This window comes from Pristis pectinata, chromosome 11 (assembly GCF_009764475.1).
Source record: "Pristis pectinata isolate sPriPec2 chromosome 11, sPriPec2.1.pri, whole genome shotgun sequence".
Classification (NCBI taxonomy): Eukaryota; Metazoa; Chordata; class Chondrichthyes; order Rhinopristiformes; family Pristidae; genus Pristis; species Pristis pectinata.
The window spans coordinates 49,532,429-49,552,397 of NC_067415.1; the positions used below are offsets into that span (position 1 = coordinate 49,532,429).

The following is a 19,969-nucleotide window of genomic DNA, read 5'->3' on the forward strand; positions in this document are numbered from 1 at the left end:
ACTATGCACTTGTACTCCTAGATCCCTCTGTTCTATTACACTTCCTAGTATCCTATGCTGGTTTGACTTTCCAAAATGCATCACCTCACACTTATCTGCATTGAAATCCATTTGCCACTCCTCGGTCCACTTCCCAAACTGACGAAGATCCCCCTGTAATCTATGATAACCTTCTTGGCTATCAACCACACCTCCTAATTTAGTGTCATCCACAAATTTACTGATCAAGCCTCATGCATTCGCATCCAAATCATTTATATAAATAACAAATAAAAGAGCCCCGACACCGACCCCTGCGGCACACAATTAGTTACTGGCTTCCATTCCAAGAAACAACCTTAAACCACCAGCCTCTGCTGCCTACCGCTGAGCTAATTTTGAATGCACCTAACTAGCTCTCCCTGGATTCCATGAGACCTAACCTTCCAGACCAGCCTGCCATGCCAGTCCTTGAGGAAAGCCTTATCTAAGCATCTTGATAATTTAAGGTGCAGTGCCGAAGGTGAAGCAATTAAATTTGTGGATGAGCAAGAGTTCAGAATTTAAGGAGCACAAATATCTTAGAGAGTTATAAGGTTGGAGTACTTGAAAGAGGGCAGTGCGGGGCAAGGTGATTGCAAAGATCAGAAAACAAGCATAAGTAATTTAAAGTCAATGAGTTTGTCAACTAGTAGCATACTGCAGAGAAGTGCAAGAACATCCCCATCGCTCCTGGAAAGGGTGCCTTCTTGCTGCCTCTGCAAGATAAAACAATATTGCACTCTTTAAACATTATATGTGTGCGTGTGTGTATGAGAGAGCGAGAGAGAGCGAGAGAGAGCGAGAGAGAGCGAGAGAGAGCGAGAGAGAGACACATATATAAAATTGGATTATTGTATCAGCTATGTATACCTGGTCTCAACAGGGCACAACTGATGCCAAAGATCCACTACACAATCAAAGGGCTCAGCATCAGGTGGTATTCTTTCAGAAGAACATACATTTACACACATATTTATTACAAAATCCATTTTCTTCTAAGTGCTTGGCAGCTAATAAAATATTTTTAAAGTCTCTGCTCAAATCATTGTGCCAACTGGACTCCTCCAACATATGTCCAAAACAGCCAAATGACTCCCAGCACTGAGACAGTCTTTGACTCATGCATAGCCCAGCAGGGCAAATCCACAACTTCTGAACCATATCTTTGAGACAACAAACTGAAAAGAGGACAGTATGCCATCCAGGGCAAAAGACACATAATATAAAGCAAATCAAGTTATAACACAGCTGTGGAATTATGAAGTAAAATAAAAACAATCACAGGGATAAGAGCAAGGAAGTAGCTCAGAGAATGAAAAATAATTTGGTGGCCTATCCTTCTAATTATGGCCTGCTATACACTCCCCATTAGCAGAAGTCTGAGGAAAAAAGCCAATCCACACAAATCTATGACCCATACCAATGCAGATCATGCAGAAAAAAATAACAGCAATGGAAAAAGCACACAAGAAATATATGCAAACATAATTCATAGCATACAGAATTAAAGGGGAGAGGAGGCTGGAGCCAATAGATTAGAGCTAAAATGAGTTTCTTCAGCTCAAAAGTAGGCAGTGTTCTTCAAATGATTTTTATGTAATTAATACAAATCTAAGAACTGGCCACAAAATTGAGTGGGGTGATAAAGAAACTGTAATGAGGATCCTTAAAAGCAGCAGGGGGGCACAGGCAACTGAGAAGGTCAGGCAAATATGGGAGATGCACTTCAAACTGGAAAAATGCCAAAATTAATGGGGAAAGGAAACACATCCCAATTTGCAAGATTTTAATTAAAATTGAGCAGAGGGATTTCAATGAGCAGGTACAAAGCTAGCAGCACAAGTTGATGAGATCTTAAAAAAGACAAAACAAACCTACAAAATTTCATAAAATGAAACAAGGAGGAAATATTGAACATTTAGTTTGACAATTGTTGGTGATTTCTATGCAGTTTTGGACACCATACTACAGTAGATCTATCAATAGCATTTGCAAAAAGAGCAAAGTTTCATCAGGATAATCACAGGGATATAAGTTTACAAACAGGAAATTTGAGAGCATAGGCTTTTTTACTACAAAGGATAAAGGATCAAGAATGAGGTAAATAGTGACAGATTTATTTCACTGATTGGTGAGATGAAAGAGCACTTCAAAATAATCGCAAAGGGTAATTAAAAAGTAAAATTCACCCCATCATCCTGTATTGAAACAGAATTGGCAAATTATTTTAATTGGGAATTAGAGTTGAAAATATGAACTGTTAAAATAGAGGGGAGTATGAGGGAAAGCAGGATCAAACTAGTGACTTGTTTGGAAAAATCATTCATGCAGTCTCCAAGGCCTGTCTCAGTACTGCATCATATCATGATACTTGTTATAGTTAAGACAACATTAAAATCAGTATCAAGCTAATGTTTATGTCCTTCTAGAATTTCAATTATTCATAAAATTGTGATAGAGCATGAACCAGCTTCAAAATTAATAGACTGATCCAGGGTGGCATAACCCTGTGTGGTTGTAAATTCAAGTTTGGCTGCATTGCTGTTCTAAGAAAGAATGACAGCACTACATGGTGTGGTAATAGGTCATGAAGATCAGAATGTCTAAAGAGAGAGAGAGAGCACAGGAGCAATTGCCTTCCTTTGTGCTAACCAAAGAGTACTGCTGGAAAATGCATCTGCAGACTTAAGCTGAATATAGGATCCACATGCGTTGTGTTGCCCTGTCGACCTCAGTATTTAAACTCCACATGTGAAGAATGGCTACTTGGGCATCAAACAGTGTGAAACATCCGCTGGAAGTTTGGATGCTGGTTATGGAGAGGATTGAGCCCAGCAGCAATGTTCCACCCACACAGTGTATTTGCCTACTCGCATTCACCAATGCCAACATTACGCTCAAAGCCCAAAGTAAACAGTGCTGGAAAGCCACAAGCACCCACAGAACTGTGGATCAGATATTGTTATTGCCATAGGAGGAGGAAAATTTCACAAAAACCCTCCAGAAACAATAGTTTCCAAGGTGAAAAGACAAACAAAATAATTCATACTGTGACACAATGCTACAACACATTTGAATTGTTTTCCAAAAGCATTCAGATGCAGACATGTGTCTGTTAGGAGCACAACTTGATGAGGAACTACCCAAATGCGGGATATTTACACTCTAGTACATCATCAACCTCCTCTTGCAAATTGAGGAAGTATTCCTGAATTCCTTATCTGATGAAACAATCATTTGGCAACAATCAGCACTCAACACCTTTGCTAAGGAACTGCATTAACATACTCCCCATATTAGGTTCCACTTGTCTATTCATACGAACAGTTCTGAGGTGTCATGTTTCTCAACTTTGCTCTGGTATAACTTCACTCTGTGAACTTGCCAAAATATCAAGGCAACTGTACACCAAACTGGCATTTGATTGAGCCTGCACAAAGCACATGAACTGTATCCACTCACTTGCAGCTGCTGACAAATCCAAAAACCAGGGTCCTCAGTTTGCCTGTTTATCATTCTACCTGGTAGCACAGTTTGATGATTATCTGGTACCTACAGCTACCAAACAGCAGTTATTTAATGATGTGAATAAGTTTCATGACGAGACTATCAAATTGAAAGTTGTACTTTCACGTGGACACAGTTCATTGCTTACAATAATCCTGATGGTCATTAATTAGTATGTCACAAGGTACCTACTGACTATGCCTCTGAATAATTTATTACATTTGTCCAGCGTCTGGAGATGTGCAAATGACAAGAAATCTACTTGCTACAGCACTGATGATAGCTGATTCATTCCGTGACCTGAAATATTTATTTTCATTTTTATTTAAAGTAAAATGCCAAACAGGCATAAATTTCAGTAATTTCAAATGTATGTCCATTGGAAGAAGTCTTGCATCTATTGCTGGAATGTGGAATGTATTTGAAAATAAAAAAAAGATGCAAAGACTTTAATAACTACTGTTAAGCTCAAGGGAGATTCAGAAATCAGCCCTGCATTTACATCAACATACTGGTTAAATAAAAGAAGATTAATTTGAATGCTTTTAAAGTGCTGGTAAATGCAAATGACCAATATGCTTTGAGATGTACACTACACATGACAGGGAGAGCAAGGTTAAAGGTTCATGCATACAAACAGATAGAATCACAGTTGTGGTGTGCATTAAATCAATAAAGACTAAGGCCACATGAGAACCTAATAATGTCACCAACAGTGTCACGCAAAAATATGTATGCAGGTGTACATAAATCATAAGGAACATTCAGTGTTTAAAATACAATGTAAGTGTTATTCATCATGTAAATATCTAATTTTGTTACATTCTGAGGCAGACTTTTCAAAAGATTAGAGTTCAATTCGGTGGCTGTCTGATTTTCATTTCTTTCAGGATTCTCAGGCTGTAGTGCAACCCTTCTCTTTTGAAGGGGGAAGATGCATAATTTAAAAATCCAAGATTAAACCATGCTTAACAGATTTTAAAACAAAACTCAAAAACAAGGGTAAAAATTATATTTTGAATTTTTCTTAATCTAAACAGAGACAGTGATTAGACTACAGTTTACTAAAATCAAACTGGATTTCTAGTGTTAAACCAGTCAAATTATCTACACAACTGTGTGTAAGCAACCTATTTCAAATAGATATAGCCAGCAACTTCAAAACAATGGATTAAAATGTACAAATATGGAAAAGAACTGGATAATTCTGTCCCAAAAGAAAATGGTAGCACACTTCAACATATCCAATATTAAGATGTTTTCATTGACAATCGCCACCTGGTTTATGCCAGCTACATCCACAATGAATCAATCAACATAAAAGTTCCTCAAAAAGATGAAACAGGATAAAATATGTGAATGGATACTAAGCAAAGGAAAATTAGAAAAAGATAGCAAGTTGGAGCAAATAGTATCGTATAATGTAAGCCTTATCTAGAAATCTTGCTTTTCGGAAGCAAACAGTCCAGAAGAGGTAAAATAGATGGATTTAGAAACGGAGCATCAGTGTGCAACGGAGCATTAGTGGATGAAAGAGCAGCCCACTAATGATACATTTTAAATGTTGGTAAATGGTAGTCCGGGAAATATCGGCAAATGATCTTCAGTTTTTACTCGTTATTTTATTTGTACTTCATACTCATCATAATGGAGGTTGAAAAATAGGTTCAAACCAATTATTTGAAGACATTTCAAGTGATTAACAACAAATGTAATAGATTAATGGGTTGTACTCGCCTACCTGAAGGAGCACAGCACAGCCAGCAACTGCAGCTCTATTTAACAGAAGCCTTTGAAACTGTGTTCCCTGACTGAAGTTCACTGGTTTGCTCCAGTATTTCATTTGGTGTCAAAAGATCCAAACTAAACAAACAGGCCTTCAGCTTTTCACAGCTTCAAAGTGGCCAGTTTGGATGCAGATGGACAAAGCTACTGTCTGGAGCTTAAAGAACAATCAGTGCATGCTACAGATGGTGTTTTACTCTCCACCAAACAAAGCAGCACAATTATGCTGAACAAGTTGATGCTGAAAACCTGCAACAGTTTTAATAAAAGTAATTCAAATGTCTTGCCATGTGAAATAGCTGAAGGCAATAAGTGTGGGCACAAAACCCAGTTAATCATGCCATATGGAGTATAAATATCACAATGCATTCTGGCCTGCTATTTCCTCTTTACTTTCTATATTGACATGACCCTAGTCACAAACCTTTGACCAAGCATTTACTATTCTGTACCTGAGCTTGTTTCCAAAAATGTCAGGCAGATAGTCAAGATTTCAGAAAGTAGTACTTTATTTCTAAATGACCTTTACCCCAGACTTTCCCTCCTCTGCTCAAGTACAATATCACAAATACTGGCAGCCCTCCATTATTTCATTCAAGCAGCTATTCCTCACATGGAAGTCTAAATAAAGTGTCCAAAGACTAACAGGTATGGGCATCAATACCAAGTTTTTGTATGCACCACCCAACATCAGGTTTAGACACATTCCTGCACACTTCACAGGATCTATCCCTCCTAGCCGAGAGACACTTGAACCTATTCCACAGCTCTACTCTGACTTCAACCAGCTACTCAACGTAGACTGGGAATCAAATTGAGCGCCGTTTGGTTATAAGGCTCAGCTACACTCTCCCTTTATCAAGTGAGTCATTAGGAGGTGTTACAACTGCATTCTTAATCTCATAAAATATGGTGTATCCAGCTGTCATTTCACTGACAGGGCTGTCAGCTTAATTTAACCAACACCAGAAACTCAAGTAGTGATCACTCATGTAAATAAGTGGATGCGAATTACTGGAAAGACAGAATGTTACCAAATTAGCCATTTATGTTTGTACATTCAATTAAGCAGATTATATTCATACAAGTAACAGGAAGAGTCAGCTCACAGGGCTTGTATGTGATTAGGTACTATGAAATTAAACAGGAGGCACTGTTTTCGATGAAGGCTTAATTACACACCTTCGCACATTTTATCAAGACATTTAATTTCAATGGATATTTTAAAATAAGATATAAATGAATCATATAACCTTTTCACATTATTTGTGGGATGTGTTGGGTGTTTAATTTTTGTTATGGTGATTTAATCTCTCATTAGTTTAGTCAAGTAAAATATGAACAAATTATTTTTCATTAACATTCTCATCAACGTGTGAGGTGTTCGTGTTAAGCCATGCAACAGTTTTCTCTCTGGAAACTCAGTATCATCATGAAGCGCTTTCAAACTATGGCCAGCTGCAGAGATAAAACTCCCTTTAGTTTGAATATGCTGAATATCAATTTTTTTAATGTTTAAAACTGGTTATAAACTGGTAATGGCCAAGGAGTTTCCAGATTTGATCCCTGGTCCAAGCTAACGCTGCAGCTTACATACTACAATTGGGCCCCAAGAAAAGGCTTGCAATACCTTTTGTTTCCTCAGATACAAAATACTTATAAGTGACTGCAATCACACTTTGGGGAAATGTCTATGGCTTTTGGAGAGCAGGGAAGAAAAATTAGCAACCATGTTATTTTTAATAAAAGCTGCAATTATTTTACTACACATTAACTAGAAATAATCACAGCTCCATGTTTACGATATTTCACAAATGCCACTCTAACATTTTCATTTTCTAATTCTGAGAGCTCAGCTTCATGCTGCCAATGGATCACTGGTTCAATATTGCCCATTTTCTTTACCAAAATTATTGACCTGTAATGTTAACTCTTGTTTCGCTCTCCACAAACGGTGCCTGACTTGCTGAGATTTTCCAGCTTCTTCTGTTTCAACTTCAAACACTAATAATGAAAATGATTCCAGACTTTTTGCAGAATCCATGCTTATCTTTCTGGGATAATCCAAATGAATTTCAAGTGACAATCAGAAGGCAAACTGGAACCTTCACATGGTCAGGCTGGACTGGATGATCCTGGGGTGAAGAGACACTGACTGGTAATTCTCTACCAATCGTTTAGTTCAGCTGCTGATGGCAACAACCAAGCATTTGCCAAAAATTGAAGAAGCCAACTAGCAAGAATGTAGAATGAGGCAAGTTTTAAACAAAAGCACTTTACAGTTCTGATTACCTGAACAAACTTGCAATGTCACATGAACCCCCACATAAGACACAATTTCTGTTACCTGCACATACACCATACTGTACGTAACAGACTGTTGCAATATTAAATAATTAAGGCTATGAAGCGCCACACTCATCAAATGTTGTGAAAAGTTGTCAGATAATCATGGAGAATTCAATGAATTGTCTTGAAGATCGGGTAGAAATGCTTTGATTACTAATAGAACTCCAGCACAAACGTCAGCTCCATTGTTTTCAAAACAACATTCAACACTCACCAGTTCTTCAGGCCCTGGTACAAATTAACTTCAATGTCAACACCTTATTATATCTACAATGTTCATCCTTACTCTGGGTAGATTTACTAAGGAGATACCTATCTGCTTGCAGTACAAGCTAGTTGGCTTTCTGGTGACCTCTAAATGGAAAACATTTAAACAAAATAAAAATATCATGTAGCATTCACTTTAGTCTTAGCCGACTGCCACGGTTGTCAGGTTATTTACACAGGTGCTACATCACGATGAATATCAAAATGAAAACGTTTGCGTAGTGGTATTTTGAAACAAAGATTGTACCTGATTATTGACTTCTAGATACTTCCCATTTAACCCACTCCAACTTACTTTTAATTTGTTCCTTTGTACTATTTTGTTTCTTAAAATGAAATGTACTAAAAAAAAACAAATAAAATTAAGACATTGTATTGATTCCTTATTGGATCTCAATAAAAACAGAAAACTACCTGAAAATTATCAAACAAAACTGAAAAAGGCTTACAGGACAATAATTTAGAGAGACAATGACCTGGATTTTTTTGTCAACAGGAACGAATAATGCTTGCCACTGACACCAAAGCAAACTGTCCACAAAGACGTACAGACTTCTATGGAATGGACTTTCCTTTTCCCAACATCAGATGTTGCCAGGTGCTATTTCAAAGGGATCCCTGGTGACCAGCAATTGTGATGTTCTTGAGCCAGATGAACAACCAATCACATTGAAGAATACTCGGACAGGCAAACCAGGAATGAAAACACACAATTTTCACTAATATTGCAAACATTTTACTTCATGCCAAATAAAGATTTGAAAATACACATAAGATTAAGGCACAAGCTGAAATGCCAAACAAACTTTTAAAAAATAAATTCATTATAGAATATTTATCTGAGGGAGAAATACAATTCACACAGGTAAAATCATTTTTTTTGACTGAAGGTCTTGGAAATTTTAATTATTGCATATAATAGTTATAAACTCATTTATGCTTCATACAACAAAAGACAAAATTAAGAAGATACTTAATAGTATAACTACTTTGTAAATGTGTGAAATTATCATCATTTCAACTGATTTCCTTTCATTGCAGTGAAGAGCTGAATCATTGACAGGAACTTTGGGATTTCCGCCTTAACACACACGTGCGGAAATCCCAAAATTGCTGTCTGTCGCATGGTGTAACGATGGCCAATGCTAACAGTTTCACAGTCTTTCAACCCATAGATTCTAAGCCTCTGTGGACCAAAACTGAGTATTTGAAGTTTGATTCAAGATAATAAATTCAGGTGAATAAATAAGTAACTTCTAAATAATAATCTGGTTTCACACATGTATTAAAATTCCACAGACATTTGTCAAAGTAACTTTGTTCTATTCTAATTATTCAGTGACTTAAAATCAGATTCAACAGATAGAGAATGTCATGTTACTTTACTCAATAAGATAAAATAGGAATTGTTATGATTAGAAAATGCTTCATGCAACACTTAATGCAACCTGCACAAAAATTCAAACACATTCTCACAAAATACGATCTGGAAAATTGCTTGACAAGTTACATGAGTGAAAAGTTACTTTCTCTTTTCAGATACTTATGTTTTACTGCAATTTTCCACCTCATTATTTCTATTAAAGATTATTGATTTTATTTGCCTGTGGTACTTTTTTATTGCAGCTCCTCTCCCTGCCCAAAGAAACAGAGATTGTAATAGAGTATGAATATGATAATAATGGAGGGGGAGAGCTAGCTCCTGGTTAATATTCACTGTATCATTAGTTTGTGTCAGTAGGTAGTAGGCTCCCACCAGTGTCATGGCAGGCACGGTAGAGTATAGGCAGGTACGGTAGTGTAGCGGTTAGCATAATGCTATTACAGCGCCAGCAAGCTGAGTTCAATTCCTGTCACTGTCTGTAAGGAGTTTGTACATTCTCCCCGTGACTGCGTGGGTTTCCTCCGGGTGCTCCAGTTTCCTCCCACATTCCAAAGATGTACGGGTTAGGAAGTTGTGGGCATGCTATGTTGGCGACACTTACGGGCTGCCCCCAGAACACACTATGCAAAAGATGTATTTCACTGTGTGTTTCGATGTATATGTGACTAATAAAGAAATCTATCTTAAATTTACATCGGTATAACACCTGGTGTATATATACACCTAGTGCATAACCTAAACTAACATTTTGCACAGTTCCAAAACAGTGTAAATGTCTTTCACAGCATTATTTTTCAGAATATGTTATGAACTATGATTGTCCATTTGTTAAAGATATTAGAAGCTGCCTCTCTAGAAATTCAGTCCTGGTCCGTAGCAACGGCACATTGCATTCTGCCACCGAAATTCAGTTCTGTAATCGAACTGAATTTCAAAAGCCATGTCCAACCTAGTGTTGTCACCATGTAGCACTTTTTAGTACAACTGATAAGGAATGGAGTTCTAGGCACCCACGTTTCAATGTTTAAAGCAGAGAAATGCTCCCATCTGCATACCTCCTTCAACCAAAATAGGTAACTGTAGAGTGCAAATTATTTGCAATATTTTTATGTTAATGGCTACCAAAAGTAGTACAATGAATCTTAACGTTTTCAAAAATACTGCTCAAATACAAGATCTTTCTGATCTTAATGCTTTCAAGAAGTAAAACAAATACCATCAAATATCATCACTGACAACTTCTATTCCCAGAGCTAATTTAGAAGCTTCTATAAGTATTCACAATCAAATCTACTCTCCGCAGGATGTCATAATAAGTGCAAAAGTAGCTGTGTATTTTTAGACTCAGGAGTTTGCTGTAATCTCAAGACTTTGCTAGAATCACACAGTACTAGTAAAATGTTGAGCATGTGATTTGATTTATTTCAGCATACTTACCCTTTCACCCAGAATGATAGCATGGCTTAAACAGCTAAATTTGCATAAAAAGCTGCACACACTTGGTTTGCATTAACTTACTATGACACAGAAGAAGGCCATAAGACATAGGAGAAAATTAGGCTATTCGGCCCATTGAATCTGCTCCGCCATTCGATCACGTTGATTTATTATTCCCTCCCAATCCTATTCTCCCGCCTTCTTCCTGTAATCTTTGACACTCGTACTAATCAAGAACCTATCAACCTCCACTTTAATTATACCCAGTGACTTGGCCTCCGCACCCGTCTGTGGCAATGAATTCCACAGATTCACCACCATCTGGCTAAAGAAATTCCTCCTCACCTCTATTCTAAAGGGATGTCCTTTTATTCTGAGGCTGTGTCCTCTGGTCCTAGACTCTCCCACTGCTGGAAACATCCTCTCCATGTCCGCTCTATCCAGACCTTTCAGCACACTGGGTTCATGCCAGCTCCTAGTAGAACAATCCCATTCACCCTCTCCTTATTCCCCTATAGCCCTGCAATTTATTCACCTTCACATGTCTATCAATTCTCCTCTCATTCTTTTACCATTTATCCAGATATTACATTACCTTACTCCTACTGGAGATGTTTTGGACAAAGTTCATATTACCAGGGAGGAGGTATTTGCAGCCTTACAGTGCCTTAGGGTGGATAAATCCTCAGGGCCTGACCAAGTGCATCCTTGAACTTTGTGAGAGGCTAGAGAAGAAATCGCGGAGGTCTTTGCAGAGATATTTACTTCATCGTTGGCCACTGGTGAACTTCCCAAAGACTGGAAGGAGGCTAATGTTGTTCCATTGTTTAAGAAGGGTAGCAAGGACAAGACAGGGAACTACAAGCCATCAGCCTGACATCAGTGGTGGGGAAGTTACTGAAGACAATTCTGAGGGACAGGATCTACCAGCATTTGGATAGACAGGGTCTGATTAGGAAGAGTCATCATAGCTTTGTGCGTGGAAAGTCATGCTTGATGAACCTTTTAGAGATTTTTTTTTGAAGAGGTAACCAAAAAGGTAGATGAGGGTAGGGCAGTGGATGTTGTATATTTGGACTTTAGCAAGGCCTTCAACAAGGTCCAGCCTGGTGGGTTGATCTGCAAGGTTAGGTCACATGGAATCCAGGGAGAGGTAGTTGGGTGAATTCAAAATTGGCTCGGAGGTAGGAAGCAGAGGTGGTGGTTGAATATTGTTTCTTGGAACGAAGGCTGGTGACCAGTGGTGTGCCACAGCAAATGTGTTGGGACCCTTGTTATTCGTTGTTTATATATATGATTTGGATGCGAATGCACAAGGCTTGATCAGTAAGTTCACAGCTGACATGAAATTAGGAGGTGTTGTTGATAGTGAAGAAGGTTATCGTAGATTACAGAGGGATCTTGATCAGTTAGGGAACTGAGCCAAGGAGTGGCAAATGGATTTCAATACAGACAAGTGTAAAGTGATGCATTTTGGAAAGTCAAACCAGCGTAGGGCTTATACTATGAATGGTAGGACACTAGGGCATGTAATGGAACAAAGGGCCTAGGAGTACAGGTTTGTTGAAAGTGGCACCACAGGTAGACAGGGTGGTGAAAAAGGCATTTAGCACACTGGCCTTCATCAGTCAAGGCACTGAGTATAGGAGTTGGGACATTATGTTGCAATTGCTTAAGTCGTTGGTGAGGCCTCACTTGGAGTACTGTGTACAGTTTGGGTCACCCTGTTATTGGAAAGACCTGGTTAAACTGGAAGGAGTGCAGAAAAGATTTACAAGGATGTTACCAGGACTAGAGGGCCTGAGTTAAAGGGAAAGGTTGGACAGGCTAGGTCTTTATTTCTTGGAAAGTAGGAGAACAAGGGACAACCTTAGAGAAGTGTTTAAAATTAGGAGAGGCATAGATAAGGTGGATGGTAACAGTCTTTTCCCCAGGGTAGGGGAGTCCAAAACTAGGAGGCATAGATTTAGGGTGAGAGGGGAAAAATTTAAAAGGGACCTGAGGCACAACCTTTTCACATAGAGGGTGGTGAGTACATGGAACAAGCTGCCAGAGGAAGTGGCTGAGGCAGGTACAGTAGTATCACTTAAGAAGCACTTGGATAGGTATATGGAGGGGCGGGGCTCAGAGGGATATGGGCTGAATGCAGGAAATTGGGACTAGCTGGGTGGGCACCATGGTCAACATGGACTGGTTGGGCTGAAGGGCCTGTATCCTTGCTGCATTGCTCTATGACTCTATAACACAAACAGGAGCAATTCAGCCCATCCAATCTTTGCTGGCGGTCAGAGAAATCCCACCAGTCCCACTTGCCATCTCCTGTCAACCTATCTCTAGCCCATCCCTATTAACTCTTCCTCTGATTCTCAAGCCATCCATCTACACTAGGAGCAACTTATAGAGGCCAATTAGCCTACTGACCTGCACATCTTTGGGAGGTGGGAAAAAACCAGAGCACCCGGGAGAACATGCAAGTTCCACACAAACAGCACTGGAAATCAGAATCAAACCCACATCGCTGGAGCTGTATAGCAGCAGCACTCTCTGCTGTGTCACCATGCCACCCACCTTGGTTTTAGATGTTTGCGGGTGATACAACTGGCTTCTAGGAAATGCAACAGGCTAGGTACAAATAAACTATTTCTTCTAATAGGTAATTCGAAATAAGAGTACAACATCTTAAACCTAGAGCCAGGGCATTTAAGAGTAAATTCAGAAAGTATTCTTCACTTGAAGGCAAGAAGCAGTGTGCAGTGCTCTGTTCCCAGAGAGCTATGGATGCTGAGTCAATTTTTTTTTTAAGGTTGAGATGTTTATTATATTCTTTCAATATTTCTATTTTGTCACAGATTTACAGTCAGCAAGACACATTTCAGGATCTGGTAAGATTATTCAAAACAGATATTCTCCTTTACAGGGAAATTCTATATTGCTCTCCTTTTCCATGATGTTATCTGAAAGATAATGACCTAGTTTTCCTTAATGGTGGAGAGCTCATCTCCTCTTACCAGAAACTTAAGCCATACAAAAATAATGACTAGTTATATTGAATGTCATCATTAAGACTTCAACAAAGCAGAATGATGTATGATAATCTTTCACTCTTCAGCCACTTAACTGTGTAAAACAAACTGCAGTAAAATTTGAGATTTCTTTTCCCTGACTTAGCTTGCATCAGGAGGGAGAGCTTAGAGGAATAATGCATTAGACCAATGGCCTGATGGTCACAGGTCTATCACAGGTGGTAGTAGTGGTGACAGCAATTTAGGGTGATAAGTTATCACACAGGTGTCCTGTTTCAAGCGTAAAGAATTTTCACTTAAGTTGGATTTTTTGTGTGAAGTTCTGATCCCATGCCCTAAATAAGCCATGTGTCAACATTACGTAAACACACCAAGATATAATTCTTGCTCTTAATGTTTATTTATTTTCTTCTTATCCTTAAATATTGTTTTCCTGTTTTGTAAACTGAAACATTATTTCTCTTTCACGAAAAAGTGTCAATAAATAGTTACTTTAGAAAGTGATTTTTAATTACTTAATGATATAAAAACAAATAACTGGGACTGAGATCAAAGTTGCAATTCAATAAAAGCATTGAATTAAATAACTGCTGAAGACTCAATTTCAATCTGAGATGTCATCATTGCTTGTGAATTGTAGCATTGTGTAAATCCACACACACATACATGTACACTCAACATACACGACACACACACAGAATCCTGACAGCTCAGAAATAAGGCCCTATGTAAGGTGCAGATGGTCTTCAAAAATCTGAGTTAAGCACGAGATAGACAAAATTGCAAATGAAAAACAACATTAATAGCAGCAATTTTCACATGCCAGTAGGCATATTTGTTTCAGGGGTAGGCAATTGGGAGTCAGGGTAGATGGAGGAAGGAAACAGCTTAGAGCACAGAACTACTTGTTTACGTTTTAAAACATGTTGTACCTGCTAATAATGGTGGTTCTATTTGTGGGTCATGTTAAGTTTCCATCCTTCCTCTGACATCAGACATCATTCTTCACTGAGGACCAGAGGTAGGCAAGGTGGCACTCACCACTAATGGTCCAGAAGGGGTAGAGTTAAGACGTTGGTCCTTAGTTTCCTCTCACACCTGGCTGGGGGAGTTGTGATGCCAACACTTGGTCGGATGCAGTCTGGAATCACCCCACACTGGCAGAGTGGGCTGATTCCCTGAAACAAGTGCAGGCAGTCTGCAATTCCCATCATTTTTTCTGCTCTCTAATGGCCATGCACTGATACTGCTGGATGCTCACCCTTTACTGCCACTGTCCTTCCACCATTTTTCTCTCTCCTTTCCAGTCCAGGCATCCAGAACAGAGGGACTTTGTGTGTGTGAGAGAGAGTGTGTGAAGAAGTGAAAGGAGCAGCACTCAGCACTGACTATCTGCATCAAAAAATTGCCGTATGTTATGGGATCCACAATTTCTGCAAAAATCACAATTTAGATCGGCCTTACTCAGAAATTCATCCAGTGAGTAGTCAGGGAATGCCAAGTAACAAAAGCCCTGGTTTAATCTGTCTTCTATTCTTAGCCAAGAGTTGCCATACAATTGACCTCAGTACCTCCACACCATGGAAGGGAAAAATCATTCAGGTTACTGATCATTGCCTAGCAACCCCTGCTGAAGTGCAAACACAAGGACATCAGGATAAGACGCAAGTGTGTTTCACCCCTGCAGCTGCCAGTTAGATATCTACTGGCACTTGTTGGCAAAGCTCACACTAATAACAATATCTGGGTAATACAAGAGGGCAACTGGCACCTGTAGAGCCATAGACCCCACTTAGGATCAGCACTTTCACCAGAAGTGGGACACACAAGAAACTAATGAAGAAAGTGTTACAGCAGTATCTTTTTCACAACACCATGGCTCAAAGAGCAGAAACACCATCGCCAACAAGTTTTAGTCCAGGTCAGACACTAAACATTCACAAAGGTTTCAAATGACTCTGACAATTATATTTCATACAGAAACACAAATGGATCATTACAAATGAGCTGCAAACTACCTGCACAGCTAAAATACTATAAGCATAATTTAGGAAATCCAAATCAACCCAAACCTAAAATTAACTCATTATTTTCCTGAGTGTTATTTGTTATTCTGTAATAAGTTACAAATGACTGTTATTCAAGACTGTAGTTGAAAACATCAGCAATCTTTCACTAAATCAAAGCAATTCTTCTCCTAATGGCAATTAACCAATAACATAAGTAAAGGTAACTTATTGGCCAGCTCATAAGTTTTGAGTGAGCAAATTCAATTTATTGATCACATGTCTGGTCGACTATTTCTTCCAATGAGATGCAAGGGTCATTCGGTTCAGTATAGGCTGGCTTTCTCAGAGCATACACCAAAGAGTGAACCCTTCACACAGGTCACAGCTTATTATTTTACGAAAGAGATAAGGAGACCAATAGACCTGGCCTCTTTGATAACACTTGGGGAACTTTAAATAAATCAAAATATAGTATCTTAGCTGTGATGCATATAGCCATGTTTAAAGAGAGAGCATTTTGAACCTTGCCATGAATTTCTCAAGATTAATCCAAGATGACATTTTCTGTTCACAATTTCATACAAATCATTTTAAGAAAGGTCTATCAAAAAGCTGGAATAAAATAAGATAGTTTTAAGGCACACTTTTCAAAGTATAACAACACATTTTAGGGAAAACAAGCTGCTGATCCAAACCCAATTCTTCTGAACAAAAACAACAACAAAGAGAATTCCAAACTGATCAAAACGTGTCGCTTCCCCTCACCCCTTTAGAGATAAAGAGGCAAAGTTAGCGAGTAAAGGGAACACACTTACAGCGATCAGGGTGAGATTCCTGTGTTCGCTAGATGCGTTAGGTCCCGGGGGCTGTTCGCTGTCGCAATTTTTGGGGGCCCGGCTGCCCTCGTGATGCTGCTGCTGCTGCTTGGCTTTAGGGGTCTTCTTGCTGCGTGTGTCCAGGTACTTCTGGTGCAGAGCGAGTTTGTTCCTTCGCTCTTGCTCGATGCGCTGCGGCTGGTTCTGCTCGTAGCGGACCTGGCAGACTGCGTGGTGCCGGCGACACAGCTCGATCCTCTGCCTCAACCTCTCCACGATTGCGCTGTGCTTCGGGTTTGGGGGCATGTTGTAATCCCCCATCCTAACCTCCCCCAACACTATGTTGACAAGTTTCTTTGCTTCCTTATTTTTTTTGTTTTGAACATAAATTGCAATGTTTGTATTAAAAAAAAGTCTTGGGTTCCTTTTTGTTTTGTTTGAATTAAATCAAAATCTCAACAAATATACTTCGGACCCTTCAGTGCACTTCCTTCAAGATGACTGAAGCCCATTTTCCTCTGTGTTACGGTAATATTCCTTCAGACGATCGCAATGGTGACACCGGCCCCTTCAATGCTCCCACGGATACTTTCTCTTTCTTTCTCACATACAGACGGACAGACACAGATATGTTCGGATCTCCCTCTTCACTCGCACAATCCCCTCTCCTGTCCCGACCAACGGAGAGAGAGAGAAAAAAACTACTCGAGAGGGGGGCGGAATGGGAGGGGAGGGGAGGAGAGGGGGTGGGGGAGAGAGAGAAAGACACAACACACACACACACACCACCACCACCACCACCACACACACACACAAAAGTCTTCAGGAGAAACAGACGCCGCCGAAACTTGGCGAGAGGTGCCCGGTGGCAGCTGGAATCGGGCTGGCGATGTCGTCCGCGGCCATCCAGAGGTGGGATCTGCGGCAGGCTGCCGGGCGAGGGCAGGCGGCGGCACTCGGCGCGGAGTCCGCTCGCTGTGGGCTGCCGCCGCTGTCTGCTGGCTCCGTGCACCGAGCCCGCACTCACATTGTGTGAGAGACTGGAGAGCGAGCGAGCGAGCGAGGAGGCGCTTCCCTCCCCAGACTAGCGGAATGATACCGCCACTGCCTGAGTAAACAAGGGAAGGGAAAGGAAAATAAAACCACAGGCTCCAAACAGCAAACAAAATGGGCGAAGCGGCAAATTTGTTTATTTTTTTTAAAAGCTGACTGATTCATTGAAAAAAAAGTAAACCTAAAAATAAAGCGTTAGCTTCGCTCTCTACAACTGCATCGAGAGTCTGCTCGCCCGCTCCCAGAACCGATTCGTCCAGCTTTCCTTTCACGATTAAGTTTCTCGACAATTTGGTGTGCGTTTGTGAACTGGGAAACTTATTAAACAAAAAACGCTTCGGTTTATTTGAAGGGAATCTAATTCCCTCTAACCCCTCACCAAATTAAAGGAAGTTTTGGCTTTGTTAAATGTTTACGTCCTGTACAATTGGAGAATTGCATGGACACACATGTCCTGAAGAGACTGTGTTATAAATCCGGTGTCCATCAACAGTGCAATCTAACTGCCTCTTATTACAAAGCAGGCCTGTCACACGGGTGCGTGGGTCTATTCTGTTTTAAATGAAGTATAATCCAAGAACTCCCTTTACCCATTTTTTATTTTATTTGGTTTATGCTACTGTCCATTCTAGACACAACCACTGGCAAGCCGTGCTGCAGCAGCCAATGAAGGATGTGTGTCAACAACCCGGTGTGATGTATGAGCAGTAAACCCCGGCGAGGAAGCACCTCACCTCTTCGCACAGCAGCTAAATCTGCATCAGAAATCACCAAGTGGGGAAAGAAAGGCAGACGCTCCAGTAACTGCACATTTATCCCAACAGCCCATGTACTGTTTGTGTTAAAATTATTAACAAAGTACACATATTACAACAATTCAAGGATAACTTGGGCACTTGGAAGATTAGAATCAGTTAGAATTAATTTCCACTTTGCACCAAGCTTAAACACGCAATGTAAAGCCAGGAGTACTATATGAGTGAAAAGTAAATACAATGACTGATTTACCAATAAAGAATGCTTGCAGAAGCTGTTACTTAAATCTCTTCAAGACAAGGTTGAACAAACATCTTGAAAACATTTGATATAAGTGCAAGAACAGCAGAATGGAAAATAATGTGAAGCAATGCTCTCCTGCAGGCTTAAGATTTTCTATGTTTCTATGACATGATTCTGAAGTAAAGCAAAATGAAAGTCACTAAAAGGGGAATCTCAAACTGATATGCTTTGACACCACAAGGAAAGATCATTTCTGTAGAGGGAAACCCAGGCGAATGGACTGTTTGAAACCATTTGCCTGCCTGCCAGGCCAGTAACACAAGGCTATTTTATCGAGGATATTTGGAGTACCTTTGGATGAGAAGATGTGCCTAGCTTGCAAGGCTTTTCACAGGCAACTACCAAAGCAGGACATAGAACAGTACAGCACAGAACAGGCCCTTCGGCCAACAATGATGTGCCGACAGAGCTAATCCCTCCTACATACAGAATGCCCGTATCCCTCCATTTTCCTCTCATTTATGTGCCCATCCAAGCCCCTCTTAAAAGCCCCCAATGAATTTGCTTCCACCACCCCATCAGGCAACGCATTCCAGGCATCCACCACTCTGAGTAAAAAACTTACCCCTCACGTCTCTTCTGAACCTACCCCCTCTGTTTCAAGGGACTGGAAGAAGGCCAGGTCATTTCCTTGATAAAACCAGGAAAGCAACTGAACAACCCTCCTGGCTACCCAACTAACCTCGGCTATTCACTGCAACTATGCCTTTAACCTGCCTCTCTGCCATCACAGAAAATGATGATTTCAGGCCTAAGTGTAGCTGCAGCAAGCAGCCTGACACTTAACAACTTAGAGCAAAGGATTTTCATCCACCTTTATCTGCCTGTGATACAATGTATTGAAAAGGATTGATGTTCCAAGTTTCAGTTATGATTTCCAAATGCCAATTCCATATCCATCTTGTCAGGTCAATATGGTTAATAATGAACTCCACAGAGATCAGTCCTGGCCACAGTCATTCTTCCACATCTGTGTGATTGACAGCCCCAACAAAGGTTCAGCCAAACTCAGATGTGCTGATGACAAAGGCTTAGCTCCACAGGCACTTGTCATCACCCTAACCTGTGCTGCGTTGAACAAAGGCCACAAGAAATTGGAGCAAACTTGGAAATTACATCACTGTTCCAAACATTAGCAGTAGTGCTCCCTACAGAGTAGTGGACTCAGCCCAATACATCACAGGCACATCCCTCCCCACTACTGGTAATACCTACAGGAGGTGCTGCCTCATAAAGGCTACATCTATCATCAAAGGTCCC

At 40.1% G+C, this 19,969-nt stretch overlaps 1 protein-coding gene across 1 annotated transcript in view; it reads right to left on the bottom strand.

Moving 5' to 3' along the window:
• The window catches only part of zmp:0000001236 (mastermind-like protein 2), a 326,267-nt gene extending 309,338 nt beyond the window's left edge, over positions 1–16,929 (bottom strand). The window contains exon 1 of the mRNA XM_052026602.1: positions 16,598–16,929. Within this exon, the coding sequence (XP_051882562.1) occupies positions 16,598–16,918 (321 nt within the window). The 5' untranslated portion in view covers positions 16,919–16,929. The remainder of the gene's footprint in view (positions 1–16,597) is intronic.
• Between the last annotated feature and the right edge of the window lie 3,040 nt (positions 16,930–19,969).